The 20667-nt window shown below is 44.0% G+C and overlaps 1 protein-coding gene across 5 annotated transcripts in view; it reads right to left on the bottom strand.

The window, feature by feature from the left end:
• The window catches only part of LOC142573057 (uncharacterized), a 110536-nt gene that overhangs the window by 70626 nt on the left and 19243 nt on the right, over positions 1-20667 (bottom strand). For all 5 annotated transcript variants that reach the window (XM_075682562.1, XM_075682563.1, XM_075682564.1 and 2 more), the window contains exon 5: positions 13466-13878. In XM_075682562.1, the coding sequence (XP_075538677.1) occupies positions 13466-13878 (413 nt within the window). The remainder of the gene's footprint in view (positions 1-13465; positions 13879-20667) is intronic.

The raw sequence follows: 20667 nt of genomic DNA, 5'->3' as shown, positions 1-20667 counted from the left end.
GGATACATTTCACTGAGAAGTGGAATGGGTGTACCTTAAGAAAGCAGAATGTGCAATTTAGTGAAAGCCTATTGTTCAGTGTCTATTCCTTGTAACCACCTCACAGTAAGGGCAAAAATAAGTTGCGTTCGCAAATGTTATGCCGTGACCGAAGGGGAAATTACGAGATTCGCAGTTTGTTTCTCCGGTGTTCTGGTGAGCTAAACAAGGCATCTTGTTTATTTCTAGGTGAAATTAGGAGCATGGTATGGATAAGGTGTAGGCAATGCTCAGAATGGGTGGGTTAAATGCACATTTTCAAGTAGAATAGGTATGCAAGTGGTCCATAGCCTTATTAGTTTGTTTTACGAGCGGTGTAAGACTTACACTGCTGTGCTTGCATAATTACAATAACAACTGAGATAAAATTGTGCGAACATAAGAGGAGAAATACGCCAAGTTTATGTGCGATGATAAATGCATGTTGATCAAATACAACATCAAAAAATTGTGAACAAGTGCTCGAAATTATCACGCTACTGCTATTGTCCCAAGAGAGTTTAATATACTTTATATTTTGAAGGAATAGGCAGCATTTCAAGTGGAATGTGTTGCACAGTTTTAATATTTCGGGGTTATTGAGAAGCGTTACGAATAATCATTGAACCCTCATTCTTTTGTACTTTGTCATACGTGATATATTAGTTTCGGCTGGTATCCTCACTGAATTAAAGAAGGCAGCTTCGTTAGGTTTGGTGACTGTAAGGACAAATTAAAGGGTGATGTGGAAGTGAAGTTCCAAATAGATGGCTTTCGTGATAAATTACGTATGCAAGCACTCCAGTGTGTTTGAGCGTGCCTAATGAGAGCGGAAGAATTGAGCCCGCTGCTCTGGCAGCACTACAAAAGCTGCCAAGACCAAATTTAGCGAAAATTGGTGGCGCCCAATGGAAACTTCCTGTGCGAAGTGGTTGGATCAAATACAGTTTTTGTAAAAATTTTCTTATTCAAGCATTAGAGTGTGTGATATGGCCGCTATCAAATATGCTTCCCGGTGTCCCGACATAGCTGTAGTTTACAACAGGTTCATATTTTGTGGAAAGTGGAGGGGGGCCATTGTAACTGCAATATGTGACAAAATTTTTACGTTCCTGGTTCGGTTAAAAGCGCAAATAATAATGAGCCGTCATTTTTCTTTCCTTATTTTCATGTGTCATAGCACCTTCCGTCCTTGTTTCAGCGATGTCCTCCATGAACTAAACAATACATTTTATTTATATTTGGTGAAAATAAATGGCACATTATCACCAATATGAAGGCAAACTTCGAAGATAGAGAACTAATTATGATATTTTTAGTATATTATGCATGTAAGCTATTTGGAGCTTTATGACTGCGTTTTGTGAACAAAGAATTTATCCCATTGCCCTGGAATAATTGTGAACTCAACAGATATCAAATCTAGTGGAAATTGAGTGTGTGGGAAGGGTGGGGAGGGCCTTATAAAGCACTAAAGCATTGCATGCCCCCCTCAGCAGTTGTAGTGGTGGCTTTTAACAGGTTCGCTGGATGTCCATTGTCGCAGGGCCGAGATGGCGAGTCCACTATTTTTAATGTGTGAATATTGCAAGCAATTTATGTTTACGTTTATTGTACATCATCGCCTATAACCTCGACAGTACTATTACCTAAACTAGCCATACATTTATTTTGTAGACTTAAAAAGCAAGTAAAATTCTTCGTTGAATAATTTAAATTCTCTGTAGCAAATGTGCCTTTTTATGTACGCTGTACTGCTGCTACTGGGCGCGATCCGAGACCACTGTGGGTGCACTCATTGGCTTTTGCCCCTGTATCATCTTGAGATGTTATATAGTTGCAAGAGATAAATGCAAATTCAGCTCATTTTTCGGGCCACCATGGTTCACCATGTGTGATTGATAAATAGGTCCCTGTCGGTTAAATATACTTATAACAGAAGCATTTCAGGCTATTTCATTTATTGTAATAGTAATTGGCAAAATATATATACACACACACGCACGCACACACACACGCAGAAAGAGATAGAGAACGAAAGGTCAGACTATCTGTGGTTTGCCCCCCCCTCCCCCCCCCACACACACCAGAAATAGTTGGTACGCCACTGCATGTCTTTTACTGCCGCAGAACATCAGAAAAAGCTCTGAGGGCCTGTCAGTACACTTATTAGGCACATCGGTGCTCATCCTGTGACAAAAGGCAGCGGGTGCACGCGTGTCCCGTGACAATTGCCCCTTCCCACGCTTGTTGAGCTTCACCGCAATAATTTGGGCACGCTTCACCGCGTAATACTGCTGTAGTGAGGCGAAGCTGACTTTCGGCAACCGGCATTATGCAACGCGTCGTGCTTTCCGAGCTTCGAAGCCAATCGCGAGGACCACAAAGGCGGAGTCGGTGCCATTGCTGATAGCGGCGAATTATTTCAATGAAAAACACGGCACAGAACGGCAAGAAGCTTAATAGCGAACGCAGAAGCAGCTAGGCCTAGCGTTGCTGCGGTGGTGGCTACGGCTGCCAGCGGATCTGCGTGCGAGAGCGTTCCAGCAGCGACGAAGCAATCAAAACGGTGGCGGTGGTTTTATTAATGCCGTTTCGGACCTGCCATGACGGCAAAAAGTCCGGAAAATCGGATGCCGAAGGGTTCTTGCATCCGAAATTTCAGACGTTATTATACATAGGCTCTATGGGGCCTAGCTTTTTTTTTTGTTGCTATGGGGTACATGGTGGTGCCGCGAAGCCGTCCGAATTATCGGGAGTCCGGAAAGTCGGTCGTTGACTAAACACTGGTAACTCCTCCTACTCGAGCCAGCTTTACCACGACTTTCTTTCCCTTTCAATAAAATTACTGCTAATTTTCCCTGATAGAAGCACAAATTCCCTGAGTTTTCCCTGAGTTCTTCCAGACTATTGAAAATCCCTGAGAATTCCCGGTTTTCCCGGTTTCCCCGGTTGGTACACACCCTGCCAAAGCCATTACAGCATCCATGAACTTGTGTGTGAGGTAACAGCTCGTGTCTTTGTCCACTTCCTCTTTGCTTACGATGTCTTGAGCAGTGTTGAGTTCGACAACAATGTCCAACACTCTCAGTGGTTCTGATGTCTTGATGCTATCATTGCAGGTCACATATTTATGAATTTATGACAGGTGACATGGCTGCACATTCATGCCTTGGCATGCTCAACGTAGGCATTCCTGATGGATGATGGCATTTCTGTAGCGTGCCATTGCAGTGCTAGGATGTAACATCTGGGAAGCTAATGCTCTTGTCTCTATGGAAATTAAATGAGACCAGCGTTTATCAATGAGGTTCTACTGCAGTATGTCTTTTCCAAGTCCAAAGTTCAGGTGTCATGTAGAATTGTGTCATTGTTTGCATCATGTGACTTTATGGCTGTCCATTCAGAATGTATCATCACCTAGCCTATGTATGGTAGAAATTTTCGCTTCTTGGTACACGATCTTTGCATTCAGTAGCACAGGGAAAACACCACCACAAGGACAAAGAACAACACGAGGTGCCAACTTCCAACCATGGAGTTTAGTGGAATTTCGAAGTTAGCGTCTTGTATTATTGTTTGTCCTTGTGTTTGTGTATTCCCTGTGCTACTCAATACCAAAACCAATCCTAACTCGCCAATCCTAACTCACCTAGCCTAACTCATCAATGCCCTACTGCTGTCCATAGCATTACTCACCTAGCCTAACTCATCAATGCCCTACTGCTGTCCATAGCATTACACAACAGAGACAGGGGGGCTGGTGCCGCGATGACTATTGCAGGGCTGACATGCTCCTACAGTGCTTTGACATGTCTGTTGTGCCATTTCAACTTTCCTGTTTGGTGAGATATGTCCTGCCTTGGTGAATGTTAAGAAAATGCAAAATGTTTTTATTGCTCTACTGCGCACTTCTTGTATGGTTGGAGAAAGCGTCATGAGATAGGAGAGCCAAATTGTCACTTTACTAGCGTGTTCACATGCAATATAGTATCCAACTCCCTTCTTATGTATATTTCACAACGTAACACACAATACAGCCCAGAAATTGCACACCAAAAACATCTTATTTTCCTCTTCATCATTTTTCTTAATGAAAAAATGCATAAATCTTTGCCTGATGCTGCAACTTCACGGCATTATGCACCACCTCATCTTCGTCAGCACTGAGGTGCTTGAGTGCTTGCTCGCTCAAGTTGCTCTACGTGCAGTACCACATCAGCTTGTTGAGGTACTCCAGTGCATCTCTGTATGAAATGTCCAGTGAGGTGTCACTGGTCAGACACATCCTCATCGCGATCCCCTATTGTTGCCAAACTAGCTTCGTCATTAAAACTTCTTTCTGGGCGAGTTGGGGCATACTTGACATGAAAACTGTTTACAGCGCAAACACATGCAACCACAAAGTATAAGGGACAGGACACAAGCGCTGTCAGTGCCCGCTTGTTCACAAACAGAGTCGTTGCAGTCCTCGTTGAAAAAGGCTTCAAAGGTGCCACTTTCTCCAATGACCCAAACGAAGTTATTTTTTAGGAGGTCCGACCACACATCATCTGTGTCAACGGCTTCATCAACATCATCGCTGCTGACATCATGATCCCCGAGGATGGCGTTGCGGAAAAAAAAAGGCTTTCTCAAAGCACTTGGCTATGGTGGTAGCTCGTACTTGCTACCAAGATGTCATTATCATGCTGACGGCACTCTACAGGTTCACCCTCATCAGTTCTTTCCATTGAAGATTCATTACTACTCTTTCGCATATTCATCTCTTGTATAGACCTTCAACAAAGGCAATTACTCCTTGATCTAAGGGCTGGCTCTTGGCTGTCGTATTTGTTTGCAAGAACTTAAAGCTCACTGCATTTAGCTTTGAATTTATGTTGTGGGCACGGAAGTTGTCCAGAAACAAGACCATCTATCACTTTTCTGTAACTATGTGCTCATCCAATTTCAGCACCCAACTGGAAAATAGTTCTCGAGTAATCCAGGCCTTTTGGTTTGCCTTGTAAGTTACAGGCACTCTCTTTTTGAAACAGTGAGGCTGCGCTGACTTGCAAATGACAAACAGGCACCTGTTGCAGCTGCCATCCATGTTGACAGAGAAGAGAACAGTCACACATTCCTTCGAAGTCGTTTGATTGAAGCAGCGCACATGTGGCAGAGCGAGTGAGTGTTTAGGAAGCAGGTTATAGAACACACCAGCTCCATCCACATTATATACGCCCGCTCAGTGTACTTGGGAAGGATAGTCTCAATGTTTATACTGAGCCAGGCCTGAACGGCCTGGCTCAGTATAAACATAAGATAAGAATTGGATAAGAATTAGATTTAGGCAAGATTTAGATAAGATAAGAATTAGGCAGAACTGGATAAGAATTATCCAGTTCTGCACTCTACCAGGAGATGACATGGCAGCTTATCCCTGCCTGTCTTTAAAAAAAATGTTGAATCCCTCCATTGAATGGGTTGAAACCATTGTGTACCATTAGGTTCACAAACTGCTTAGATTTTGCTTGCAACATCGGACAACTTACAGGCACATTCTGGGCTTGCACCTCTTGGGACGACCTAAATAAAGCAGTATCAACACCTTCGTACTTAGTCACATGTATTTGCTTCCTTGCTAGCGACCCAGAATCTTCTTGCAGCTGCTGTTGCAACTTCTCCCACTTCTTCTAAACTGCGAACACTGTTGTGTAGGTGATGCTGAACTTTTGCGCAATCCAACCCTTTTCAAACCACTCCCAACGTCTCTGATGATGCTTTGCTTCACCTCCAAAGATAAGGTTTGCTATTTCCTAGATTTTGAAGATCGGCACCATGGGAAGACTAGCATTGCAGCATGACATGAGAAGGCACAAGACCAAACAAAAGACCAAGATAATACACATTCCAGTAGTTAGGCCTACAATGCTGGTAGCACACTGCTTTCGCTTCACCGAAAGCTGCAAACAAAACAAGCGAGACTAGCAGCTGCCCACTACGTTGAGCGAGCTGGCCACCCCGTGCAAATGAGCCCACCCAACACCCCTACTGAATGGAATGGCACATGAAGCATGCGTCCAATCAGAGTGCACAGCATCGGTGGCGCGGACGAAATGGGAAGCAAAGAAAGAAGAAAGAAAAGCAAACTGCGTGCACTTTTTTTTGTCCTGCTCCTTTTAACACTCCTCTCCTTCATTGCAAGCGCCCGCAAAATTCATCGCTTCCGTCTCTCTTATTGCAAACGATGCAGCAGAATACGCTCGCCTTTTTTGCCACCTCTCCAGAAGAATGGGCACCAGTCTATGAGGAATCACACTGTACGCAGCATTTTGTCATGTGCAGCGGCTTTTTAACCGGTGCGCTAACAGATTCAACTCAATGAGAAGAGAACTGGAGGTCACAAAAAAACGCATTATATTTGGTTCCGCACTGTAGGTGGTTACGTTATAAATGGTCTATGCTGTATTTGCCTGTGTAACACGCCCCCAAATCAAATGAGTGCCCACTTCCTATATGTCAAAAGTAGAAACGTAATGCGTACCTGATTTCCTTCCAAGAAAATTGGGCAAAGGTCTAATATGTGTTGCACAATGGCAGCCAGTTTCCTGAAGTTAGCATTGCGGCATCGCTTTTAAAGTCGGCTTCATAGCAGTACACTTGTCTTATGCGACAAAACAAACAACCGTGCAAAGGCAGTTTTGGTTTTGTACCCGATTAGACCATGCAGGCAAATTTCGGCCCAATTTTCATGAAAAAAAAATTATGCTCATTATAATTGGGTAAATACTGCAATGAGACATTATGAGCTAAGGTAATTGTTTGAAAATTTTCCTAGGGCAAGCTAAAAATTGGCGTTTTCAATGGGAGATAATGTGTGTTCAATGTATTCACTGTCCCCTAAGCTCCACCAAGATGGACACTGTCACTAAGGGGGTCGTTATTGGGACCAGCATAGGGGTTAGGCACGTGCGTGCTGACTAGTCAAGTTTGAATTATTCGGCGAAGGTCAATCTCGAGACCCAAATAATGAAAGTTTGGGCCCATAGATATGCATGGGCACCGGCTAGGACTTGGTCAGTATTGTAGTAACCACATTCGAATTTACGGAAGTCTACTGCAACCCCTTCAGGTGCTGTGCACACAATTGTGTACACCAATATAGCATATCAAAAGAAAAAGCAGTGGTCAAAATAATCGTAAATAAAATGTGTCGCATACATATAGAAACACTTCCGATTAGATCTGACCTGTCCTGAAAGTTTGAATAATATGTGAAACATTTTTAGTAAAACAAGTAGTAAGGGACATTGGCTGTACTTGCGCTCAGCGTCAGTAAGTCATCATGCAAACGGTTCATTTCTTTAATTGATTCTCGCAATTTTTTATGTCAGCCATATTTTTCGAGTGGCTGGGTAGGTTTCTTACAAGTATACTAGACACGAAACAGTCAAATTTCTCATATCTGATGTCCTAGTAGAGAGTTTTCACATGGAGTCCATAGTTTGAAAACATGACAAAACTCACTGAAGAATCAGAAATTTTTAATTCGTTATGCAGCTGGGCAATTTTCATGATGGTGAAGATGCCAGAAATGTGGTGTAACTAAATTTTTATTGGACAGCATCAATTTGTGCTTGAAGGGGGCTAATTGAGACTGTGTGAGAGTTGTAAATTCAATTTGAATGTGCTTTGAAGGGGGCCTTGAAATGCCCTCCACCCATCCCTGCCTGTTTTTGCTCTTAGCTCATAACATTGTATTGTTTCTTTAGTGCCAATGTATATGTGACTGCAGCTATATCTGTGACTACAACTACATCTGTGAAACTGGGAGCGACATTTGGGAGGTCTGCTTACATGGGGGAGTGGAATTCAAACACATCTGTGAGTGAGCTGCCGAGCATTGCAATCGTTTCTTGTGTTTCAGGTAGCCAGATCAAGCTCACTTGTAGCGGTGTACAACAGTAAAAAAATTGTCACGGGTAAAAAATTAGGCTAGTAAGCTATTATACTAAAACGACTGTGTTTTACTGATGCTAATTTGAAAAATTGAGTAATTCCCACTAGCCATCTTCTCACCAACCTGTGTATTGTTACATAGCATCAAATGGCCATAAACTATGAGATACGTGACTTTGTTCCAGTAACCACTGCATTTGCTATCAAGCAATAAGCTTAGGATTGGGGTATTGCAGCTGAGACTCGGCCCACTGGACCTGTACTCCCGTAAAGGGCATTCTTATTGCAGTTCGATTCTTTTACGTAGTCTTCCCCCTTCCCTTTTGTTGCGCTCTAAGTGAACCCTTGCTGTCCACAAACCTGTGCCCCTTGCTACTGAAAGGCTGGCTTTCTTGCACAGCTTAAGTGTCCACGGGCTTGAGCATGCTTTACAGGCGAAAATTATTAGCACCATGAAATTAAAAGGGAGTACAAAGTCCAGGGATGGGACTTCCCAACGTCATTCTGGTGTAATCTGATTGTACAAACAACACGAATTGTGTAGTACTTTCTGGAAGACAAGCGGTCATTAGCGATTACTCTGGAAACTTCGATGACTCATGTGTAAAAGCCGACGCACTTGACCATCACATCAGATTTTTGCCGATCGCCGACTGTGTTCGCTGCTATCATTGTTCTTTGAGTGTAGCCTGTTTTTGAGGGCACAGGTTTGCCCAATAACATGCTAGTTTCGTCATTCACAGTTTTGTTGCTTTCTTCACTGTAACTACTAAGTGACAATATGGAAAGGTGGGTCAAGCGGAGGCATGATGCATGCCTTACTCTAAAGCCAAAAGCCGCGATGGCACTACTAAATATTACTGTGCCGACGCTAATGATTATATCAGCTAATGTTCTCACATTATGCGATCCAATCAATGTGGTAACAATTTCTGGGTCCCCATATGTCACCGCAGACCCCGAGAGCCGCGATCAACCCTGGGCTGGTATAACGGAAAGCTAATTCAATATGTTTTTATGGTGATAGCAATTATATCGACCTTCAAGGCACGTTTCTGCCGTCGCCGTGATCCTCCGTGTAAAGTTCAGGGGAGATAACATTGTAGCTGTGCGCCCTTTGCATGGGAGAAAGCATAGGAGATTGAGCCGCCACTTTGCATGCTCAAGGGAGCAAAGCTGGGAGGAAGCGCGCCGTCTTCTGTTACGCGCAAGGCACTGGGGGGGAGAGGAGCGTGCCTTCTACTCCGGTGGCTGCTGGGTATGGCGCGGCCATGTGGGTCCTATTTTGAAAGCAATCTGCGATGGTGACAGAGTCTGAGTTCTAATAGTTTCGGTTGCACCATTTTCACTGCTTAAAATTCACGCTGTAGCAAGACGCAGTACGAAGGTCAATTCGCTCACTGTCGCTGCCAGGCTTCCTCACCCCAACGTTTTGACAGTGAGTTTCTGCAGTCATCGAGCGAGAGCTCTTCATGTTTGTTACACCACGCTTGTTAACTTAATTAGTAAGCGTATGTTTACAAGTTTATACGGCCAACAAAGCTACTATCATTGCTTAATATAGCTGTCTACTAATTCACTGTCGCAATCGATGTTTCACCTTTCACGCCAAACGTCAACATTTTATCCCAAGTACAGTCAAACCTTGTTAATATGTATACCCGCTTAATGAGTAATTGCGGTTTAAACATAGTCGCAAAGATTCCCCCACCCAGCCCCCATTGAACCCCATGTATTGGCTGACTGCTTAAACCGTAATCGCTCAGTGCCCACCAAACGGTTAGTGCATGCCATAATGGTTTGACCAGATGGATAAGGTGCTAATGAGCGATAACGGCTTATAATGGTTGGAACATCATCAGCGCACCTGGCGCTGCCACCTGCAGTAGTTTGCTCGCGTCATCAATTCAAATTGTGCTACCGTCGGCAGCACTTCATGTCGCCGCAGCGCTGCTGTTTGTACTGGCCGGACCAACTTTCATAACATTGATAATGACACCAGGCTGCGTGAAGGTGAGCAAGTGGCACAATGCTTACCCATTATTAGACGACTCATTGAGAAGTTCCAGCGTGAATTTGTATCTTCATTCCACCAGTGCGTTTGCAGTCGTGGTGTTGTCGTGTGGTTCAAAGGTCTTTGCTACGGCATGTTGTGTTTATGTTATCAAGACGTCGACGTAATATCTGTGGAAATCTCGGATAGCGACAGTGTTGCTGTCGTCGCACCTCACGCATATTCAAGTGAAAGTGATGATAACAATGACGATGTGGAAGTGGACAATCGCCTTTCATTATCAGACAAGGCGCATGCTTTGAGTGTCATGCGAGCTTTCGCAGAGAAGTGGGGCCTTGCGGACAAACTCGATTGCAGCCTTACCGAGTTCGAAGGTGTTACGGCAAGACCACTACGGCGGCAAGAGAAGATCGCTGATTTTTCGCTGCCTAGCCACAAGTAAAGTCTGTCTGAGTGTGTGTGTGTTTGAGAGCATCGTGACGTAGTTCTTTCCCGGTCAGTAAGTAGCTTCTAAACTGGCATAGGTGGTTAATTCGTACATCGTTTAGTGCATAGCTAAATGTCATTCCCGGCTGACTACGTATTAACAAGGTTTGACTACACCCCATTAGCCCTTTGTATATCAAAATGGCTGAGGCCTCGCCCATATGGGCATAAAAACAGATTGGAATAGCTTTACGTTGTACCAGCCCTGGGGACAGAGACGCCCGCTCGCTGAATGCGCTGCAGTTCGCAATTCCCTAATATCTAGTTTGCTCGCAGCAAACACTCTATATACAACCGCCCTGGCTGTTATGACAGCAGCGACAACAGGCGGAAGCGGCCGCGCACGCGGTGGCCACTTGCCAGAAGTATTGAAAAGTCCAATGCTATAGGCATGAAAATTCTGTGCAGGAGGCACCGCCACACGGTGTGCTGCATGTGAATGACTGCACTCTTTTTTAGAGAACGAATCTGCTCGCTGTCCGTGGCCACTGCTGGAGCACACATGCTGAAACCATTCTGGCGCAGTGTGGCACAATTTTGGTAAATTTTCTGCATTTGGCACAGTTTGGAACAGGAATTTGCCTTTGCATTAAAATGGCACAATTCCCACAGAAGTCCTGCCTCTGAAGCCAGATACATAATTTTAGATTAGATAGAAACAAATGCTAGGAACAGTGTTTGTTCCCGTATAGCTATCAAAACAGTCTTATTTCAGATACAGTCGAACCCGACTATATCGAACCCGTTTACATCGAATTATTCTATATATCAAACAATTTCTGGACATGATATAGTTACAATGAGTATATATAGCAAAAATTACGCTTACATCGAACAAAAATAGCAGCGACACCCGATATATAGAACGTCAAGCGGCGGAAAGTGCCCCCGGAAGTTGGCTTTCCCTCATAGTGGCAAAGAAAATCCGGCTGCGCGGCTCCATCCAACCGCTCTCCCTACCGTGACCGCGCCCGACCGCGCTCCCTCGGACGAGCCGTCGGCACCCCCCCTGCAAAAAATGATCCTGGCCCGCCTACAGCGCTTGCTCAGACAACCAATCAGATGCTCTTGTGCCCTCGTCGTGCAAGATGGCGAAAGTGCGACTTGTCTCGCTGTTTTTGTGTGCGCCTTGTAGGCCTTCTCCCGAAGTGTTGCCGTGATGAAGCGGCAGAATTTGCCTTTCGTCGTGAAGCTCGCAATCATAAATCGTGTCGAACGCGGTGAGAAGTCGGATGTCGCCGCAGAGCACAAGATTCCGAGGAGCACTCTCGGCACGATCTTGAAGAATAAGGGGGAGATTAGGGCTAAAGTGTCCAAACTTGTGACCCGGTGCCCGTGGCGCCCAACCCGTACGCACGGCCGTGTACGAGTGGTTAATCTGAAATTGCTTCAGCTGTGCCGACTTCCCCGTGCTCGGTGACGACCGTAAATTCTGATGAATGCGACGGAGCCGTTGCCAGTGTTGCCGAAGTTTTGAGCGAACTGTCAGAATTTCTGGAAGCTGTTGACGAATCAACGGTGGATGAGTTTGTGAGCGCAAATGATGTGTCGCGACCACGGGAGACCCCGAAAACGCAGACTACATTGCCAACATCGTACCGAGCACAAGTGAAAGTGGGCACAATGAGGAAAGCAACGACGGTCCTTGGCCCACATCCTCCGAAGTGATTGGTGCGCTCGCACTAGTCTGGTGCTTCTGCGCGAATGCAGAAAGTTGCGGCCTCAGCTGCTCTGACTCGTTAATGTGGAAAAGTGCGTGCGTCGCAGGCAGCGAAATTGCCAAAGCAGAAGAAAATGCAGGACTATTTCGTGCGAAACTAAGCTAGTTTAATCAATAAAGTGATTTTATAAATGGTATGTGCTTTTATGACATCTAATTATTTAGCAGGCTTATATCGAATTATGCTCTATATCGAACTGATAGGCGCTTTTTGCGAGTTTGATATAGCCGGGTTCGACTGTATTCGTATGATGCTGAATATTCAAAACATTTTTGAATATATACTTTTCAAATCAAATACAAATATTAAAAATATAATATTCCATGGTGTTTAAAATTTTTAAATACTCGCACACCCCTGCTGTTTTGCAATGAGAGCAGAGGCCATATACCAGTTAAACCTCGACATAACGAATTCGGTAAATTTGGCAATTTGCTTTGTTATATTGAAATTTCATTGTATTGAAATTTGACCTTTTATGCAAATGAATAGTTGCCGATCTATTTTTCTTACGCGGAAAGGGGCCGCAGAATTGTCTGAATTATTGGGTAATCGTAAAAAAGCAAATTTGAATGAGAAAACAGTTCATTTTGATAAACTTGGGAGTCAGTGATGAGTGATATGACGTCATGCCATGTACATCGCCAATATCTTGTCGGCAGTACGACTTAAGCGAAACCAGCCATGCTTTCACGTGCACTCCGCCCCTGCGGCTGATAGCGTCACCTGCATTGGGATGACGCTTTCAGGAAAAGCGCCGGCAGCGGGGAGCGAACGTTACGTCTGCCTCTCGCTCCAACGGGTCACTGAAAATCGAGATTACGCAACCTCCGATTTCTAAATGCGCTGTAAGACAGCTTACACGGTGCCACATTGTCTCGGCACGCCGACTCTTTGAACACGCGGTAGATTACCTCTAAAGCATGGTGCGTGGCTGCGTATGCGTTCAGCCACACTTACAGCCATACGCAGCCATGGCCAAGACGTGTGCCAGAAATCAAGACGCGCATAAACTTGCCCTTCACTCCCCCACCTCGATAAGGTGCTTGCATTTGGCAGGTCTAGAAGAATGAGGATGTATGCTGTACTTCTACACACGTTTGCATGCATTACGTACGTCGCTTATGATGATGGTGCTTGTATAATACTGTCTAACATTGGCAACAGCTTCACTGTACATTCACTTCGGAGGATGGAAAGGAGGCAGATTTTTTTTTTTTTTTACTAATTCTAATGTTGTGCAAATGAGGTCAGACAACAACACAAAACGTCATCTGCCACTGACCTCCGCCATCGCTGCGCCACTTCGTCGAGTGGTATCTCGATGTTGCGGGCATGCGCCACGACGAAGGCATGTGTGCATGGCAGCCGGTAGGTCTGGCGGAACACGCAGTCACAGGCGAAGCCACCAAGGGGCAGCGTGCCCTTTCCCGCAATAGAATTGACCACGAGCTGTGAGCCCGAGGCCAGCACCGAAAACTTGTGTGAGCGTGAGATGCGTATCTGCACCAGCACATGGACGGCGGCATAGTCGCAGCAGGCGGCGATGAGGCGCGCCTCGTAGTCGAGCAACTGGACATGGTACTCGCGGATCTCGTCCAGCATTGCCTCAGTGGTGGTCTGGGCGAGCACGCCGTGCGCCCCGTAAGCCAGGTTGCACACGGCCTCGCACAGGCTGCGAGACTGGTTGCACACCGCCTGCAGTGCAGAGGAGCAGTTAAATTACTTCTCTTACCTACTTACCGACATCACAGGCTTCAAATGGTGCAACAACTGAAGAGAAGGAAGGATACAGAAAGTAGTTACAAACAGGGGTGTAAGTACAACATTATGCAGTACTTAACAAAGAGTGGTACAACAGTGAAGCAGAAGGACATATGTCAAATAGAACATTACACAGTACAAAAGTACAGACTGGCGGGCTAGTTGGAATCACATTATTTACACAGTAGTGCAGAAGCACAGGTAAAGTGAAAGAAAAAGACGGGACACAGCCCTATGTCCCATCTTTTTCTTTCGTCATCTGTGTGCCTCTGCGCTACTGTGTAAGTAACATTACACAGTAGTAAGCCAAAGGCAGATTACACGAGGAAGTACTTGTTAAAAAAACAGTAGATGTTGCAGCAGGAGGGAAAAATGGGCTAGCTGATTCACATTAATCTAGAGAACTTGAAGTGCAACGAAAAGACAAAAGAAATGACATGACAAGGCAGTTACTCACAACTGAAAGATTTATGGAACAGGTTTTACATATATAGTAAACAACCAATTTTTTGTACATGCTTGATAATTAGGACCCCATTCAGATGCAAGAGTCTAAAGCATTGCATAATGCCGGTTCCTGTATGTCAGCTTCACAGCGCTACAGTGGCGTTACGTGGTTAAGCATATGCAGTACAATCAAGGATTCAACGAGAGAATTTCCGGACATGCCCAAGAATTCGGACGCCTTTGCAGCACAGCCACGGTATCCCACAGAGTCAATCTATAAGAACGTCTGAAATTTCAGACACAGAAACCCTTCACTGTTTGCCATGGCCGCAGGTATGAAACGGCATTGATCGAAGCTACCACCGCCGCCATTTTGATTATCTCGCTGCCTCAAGCAGGCGCTCTTGCATGCAGACCCGCTGGTAGCTGTTTCCACCACCGTGGCAACGCTAGGCCTAGCTACTTCGACGTTCACTACCAAGCTTTTTGCTGTTCGGTGCAGTGTTTTTCATTAAAACAATTCGCCGCTGCTAGCGATGACACCGACTACGCCTTTGTAATCGCTTTGAGGCTCAGAAAGCATGATGCGTTGCATAATGCAAGTTCCCAAAGTCAGCTTCGCCTCAATACCACAGTGCTACACGGTGAAGCATACACGTATTGCGGTGAAGCGTACCAAGAGTGGAAATAGGGCAACTGTCACAGGAAACTACGTATTCCTTAATTATACACGCGTACACTTGCTGTCTCATGTCACAGTACGAGCACCAATACACCGAATAAGTGCACTGGCAGGCCTTAAGAGCTATTTCGGATGTGCCTGTGACGACTTGAGCCCTTCGGAGCAGTAAAAGGCATGCATTCATTTTTTCGGACTTCCCAATTTTTCAGACGTTGACTGTATTACGGTGAAGCATACCAAGAGTTTAAAGGGCCCACTGTCAGGGGACATAAAATGTGTTCCTTACTTTACTGTGCACACCCGCCGAGACTCCCGTTACGGTACGAGCACCAAGACACCTAAAAAGTTGCATAATGGCCATTCTCAAAAGTCAGCTTCACTGCAATACAGCTGTGCTATGCGGTCAAGCATATGCAATATTCCTAATTATACATATGTGCTTCCGCCGTCTCCTGTAACAGTAAGAGCACCGAGATGCCTAATAGTATAAAATAGCCTATAAAGCTATTTCGAACGTGGCTGTGGCAATTTGAGCCCTTGAGGGCAGTCAGACTGCTGAATTTTTAGTAAGGTTGAGGAACATACAAAGGAAGAAACAAGTCGAGCCGGCCAGATTAAAAAAAAAACAGCGCTCTGTTCATTTATGTGGCCGGCTCGGCTTGTTTCTTCCTTTGTATGTTGCACTGTACCAGTTCTAGAATGCAATACCAACTCGCCCAATCCTCAATGCTAGCAGTGCTCTGTTCCTTTATCTGGCTGGCTCCGCTTGTTTCTTCCTTTGTAAGTTGCGCTGTGCCAGTACTAGAATTTTTAGGACGTTGACTGTATAGATAAAAAGTGATTGCCCATGTGGAGCAAAAGAAGGAGTAACAAATCAAAATGGTAACCGAGAGTTAAACTTGAAGAAACAGGGAAGGTAAAGTCAGATGTGCATGTGTGTAAACAATTAAGAAAAGTGAATTCATTATGGTATAGCAAAAAAGAAAGGTGGTTATTGCAGGCATCTTTTTTAATATGAGAGGCCTCCACTAATTCCCAAGTTGGTTATTGCTTTTAAAAAGCACCTCTCTCATTAAACGCAGGTTAACCCCTATACTCTGTACAATGGACAGCCAGGTGCTATGCCCCAGATGATAGTAAATGCAATGTCTAAGGTTATTTAGCCAAGAAAGATAGTGCCTTGATGCCCACTGTCTTCCCACACATGCAAGAGGGGAGAGGGAGAATGTGATTGGGATTATGACCGTGGCAACATGATCAAATGCACAGTAGAAGGGAGGGAGGGGGCAGCAAGAGAGCATACGTAATCCTCCTCTAGCTGCGCATAGTTGTCAGAATGAATATGCGAACTGCGTGCCTTATTTCGGAGCTAATCTGTGGTGAGTGTAAACTTTGAGCAAACTCATATGGCTGGTGGCTTTATGTGTGGTGTTCTCCAGTGTGCCTAGCGCTGGAACTACACAAGCCTTTGTGTAGTTGCCCAATACTTCCATCGCTATCAATACTTCTCCTTTCAGACGAAGGCAAAACTGAAGGTGACTTACTTATATAACCAATACTAGAAAAAGTGTATAAAGACTACCAAAATTTAGAGCACCGTATTGAATCTTGCTCAATTTCTTGGGTAATAAACATGCACCTAATGCCCAAAATTTACAAAAACATTGCTGCTGTGAACAGGTCACCCATTGCCTAACTTTGATGCAAATTTAAACCAAACCTTTCTCTGCAGCCTCCAATGAGTTTTGATGCTGCATTGGTTGGGCTTTGTGGAAAGTGGCTGGTTGATAGCCTCGTCCCATTGAAGTTGACGCTATCAACCGAGGTGACGGAGTGGAAGCGAAAGATTTGCAAAGCTTCTTTTTGTAGCGTCGATGTGAGCATATTGACATAATATAAAATTGTATCTTTGGTTGCTGACAATGGGTCGTCCGGTGGGTCGAATTAAATAAGATGCAGAAAAAATGCCAAAACACACCAATAATTCATTTGGCAGTATTTGGCAACAAGTCTCCAAATCAAATGCATGCCTGCTTTCTATGTGTACAAATAGCAAACTAACATAAAAACGTCATTAAAGCTTACTATTACTATTACTACCATTACTATTTATTATTTACATTAATGACTTACCCGACCTTTTACATTCATCTCACTGCGTTTTATACGCCGATGACACCACCATATCATTATCAGACACATCGTTAATCTCATTAACATCAAAGTTAAATGCTGCGCTAACTGACGTTATAGAATGGTGTCTCAGTAATTACCTCATTATTAATCCAGAGAAAACTAAATATATTATATTCAATAGTGGTCACAGGGTCCTAACTACTCCACTAGCGTTAACACTTGGTGCTCATCAAATTCCACCCGGTGGCTTGGTTCTATTCCTCGGTGTTCTCCTGGACGCTAACCTCAAATTTGACTCCCACGTTTACAATATTAAGAAAAAAACGGCATTTGGCATTCGCGCTCTAATAAAAGCACGCGCCTTCTTTTCTCGCAAGGCTCTTTTATCACTTTACTTTGCTTTTATCCATAGTCATATTAACTATGGAATCGCTGCCTGGGGTAACACGTACAATTGCCACCTGTCATCAGTTCAGCATTTACAAAATCAAGCCATTCGCATCATTACTAGCAGTCCTCGTCAGTCAAATGCATCCATTTTGCTCCGTCAAAACCTCATTTTAACGACCGTGAACTTGTTTCAATATAATTTAACAATCTTATTTTTCAAGTTACTTAACAACCAATTGCTTTACGAATTCATTAACCTAAATGATTTACATAACTACAATAGAACTAGGTTTGCCTTTAACAGAAATTTTTTACTGCCTCGTGTCCGTACCAACTATGGTAAACTAACATCATCTTTCGCTGGCATATCTTTATGGAATCACTTACCGTCAAACATAAAATCACTCACATCATTCTATGCCTTCAAAAAATCCCTTAAAGAGTTTCTTTTGACGCAGTGACGCAATATTGGTTCCAAATGTTTTATTTATTGTCACTATTTCTTTTATGTTTTGCTGTCCACATGCTTGCTGTTGCCTTTAGTCGTTTTGTTCATAATGCTTCTTTTTATGTATTCTCATGTTTTTTGTGTCTGTTGAAATTTTGTATATGTATATTTCTAGCACACTTATATTTTTACTTCATGTTCATCTCGGCCTGCCGATCATATTTTTCTCCATTTCGTTCTGTTCCTTCTTTACATAATTTACAGGTTGTGTTGTACACCGATATTATTTTTATTTTTTGTTAGTAGTACTGTACATTGTAATCATAATCACTTTTCTGTTGTTGCACTAGAGCTCTTCGTTTCTGTTAGTGTACATTCTATAAATTTTATTTCTGTCCTGCCACCTATGTAATTTTTTTTCTTATAATTACCCACCGAGGGTCCCGGTTACAGTCTTCGACTTTGGGACCCTCGTCTGTAAAACGAAAATGTAACCGTTTCTTTGTGTGTAATGAATAAACTTGATTTGATTTGATTTGATTTAAAGCTACCAAACAAACTAGGAATCTATGTGCACCCAATATTTGTTCAAGAAAAATGGGCAAGGTTATAATAAACTGGCAACCGGTTTCCTAAAGTCAGCTTCACCACACAGTTTTTAAAGCCAGCTTCATCACAGTACAGCCATGTTATGCAGCTTTCCATCCCGTCTAGTCAGACCGCACCGTGCAGGCAATTTTTGACCTGATCTTTTTAGGTAAGAAAAAGTTTGTATAATAATTTGGGTAAATAATGTAATTAGAAACTGGGAGTTACCATTATTGCTTGAAAATCTTCCTAGGGAAGGCACAAAATAGGCTGCTCAGTATTAGTTTGCTCAGGCTGCTCAGTACAACAGGCTGCTCAGTAAAACAGGCTGCTGCTAAAGGATTTGCTATTGGGGTCACCACAGGGGTCAGGTGCTTGTGTGCTGACTGGTCGTGTTTCGATTTATCTGGCGTAAGCCAACCTTAGGATCGTAATAACGAATGTTTGGGCCTATAGATATGCATGGGTGCCAGCCAGGACCTTTGATCGGAATTGAACAAACTAAAAAATCGAATTGACCAGAGTCAAATTAATAGAAGTCCACAGTGCATTTTCTCTGGTTAACCCATAAAAACTGGGCACTCATTATATTTGGGAGCCCATTAGGGGGCAGCAGTGGGTTTGGGTGGTGTTTTTTGCCTTTTCTAAACTGGCTTGCTAGATAACTTGAATTATTTTGTCAGTCCTGTCAAGGCCAACTTAACGTAGGTCAACTGTATCACAGTTAACATCTCAGCTTTTTAGGAATGCAAACCAGCACTGCGAAACAATTTAAAACTGAATGGTGTGCAGCAAGGCAGATGTTGTGAAAGCAACCCTGCATGCAATGCATTCCATTCGCATAGTGCTAGTTGCTTACCTGCAGCCCCAGATAACTTTTGGTTGCGCCTGTCATGGTGGTGTAATGGCTCTGGCATTGTGCTTGCTAAGCCAGAGTGCACGGGATTGAATCTTGGCCGTAGCAGCCCCGCTTTGATGGAGGCGAAATGCAAAAATGGCTGTGTAACGTGTATTGGGTGCACGTTAAAGAATCCCAGGTGGTTGAAATTATTCCGGAGTTTCCCACTACGGTGTGCCTCATAATAAATGGTGGTTTTTGCACGCAAAAAACTAGAACTTGACTTTGAACGTTTCGTTGCAACGTTTCTGGCTCTCGATTCTACTGAAAAAAATTGGCAGTTTCCCCTTAAGACAAACCACTGAAAACGATAGTAAGGTATAGCGATTCGCCGCAGGCATCTCAGAATGCTGGCGTGATGAGGAGCGCTGCAAGTGCTGTTGCAGGTGTCACACCTCGAAGGTGCACCAGATCAGACCGAAGGAAAATCGCTGCCGTTTTTCAGTGCTTAAAAAGAAAGTACGAGATAGACTTAGCTTCAAGTTTACAATTGATTCCACTCAGATCAGTGATAGCACCACGGTGTGATATGCGCACAGCTGTTCGGCAGGAAAACTAATACGTGTGTGCACAATGCTCCTGCCTGCCAAAACGCTGCCCTAGCTCCAGCAGAACCATCTGAGCAGAGCACCCTGGTGCGTTCACTTGGCTTTGCTGCTTTTGCCTCCAAAGGTACTGCGTGTCTCTGGAGAGTCAGGATTTCCAATAAAGTGAAGACGCTTTCAGCACTCGCCAGTTTATATTTCAGACTAACAACATATGTAGTTTAATGTCACTAACTATAAACTAAATAGTGAACATCACAAACTTAGTGGCAATTATAACACAATTCTTGATACCTGGCATCGAAATTGTGCGTTAAAGAATTTGTTTAAAGAACAGCAGAAAGGTTGACCTTGCCTACTCTACCTAGGGGAACAAGGATGGCCAAGGAAAAAAAGCAATGAGTGCAGTTGCATTACTGAACCTTTGCTCTCCACTACACTGTATTATTATTAATAATGTCAAGCTTGTATACGGAAAAAACTAGGCCATGCAGGGCAGCACTGGGACATAAGTGCGCACCCCTCCACCCTGTACAATGCCAGTGAACTCAAGCTGACAACGATTTTATAACACAGAACAAGCGATGAG

Source organism: Dermacentor variabilis, chromosome 2, assembly GCF_050947875.1.
Source record: "Dermacentor variabilis isolate Ectoservices chromosome 2, ASM5094787v1, whole genome shotgun sequence".
Taxonomy (NCBI): Eukaryota; Metazoa; Arthropoda; class Arachnida; order Ixodida; family Ixodidae; genus Dermacentor; species Dermacentor variabilis.
This window is presented reverse-complemented; position numbering and strand designations above follow the sequence as displayed.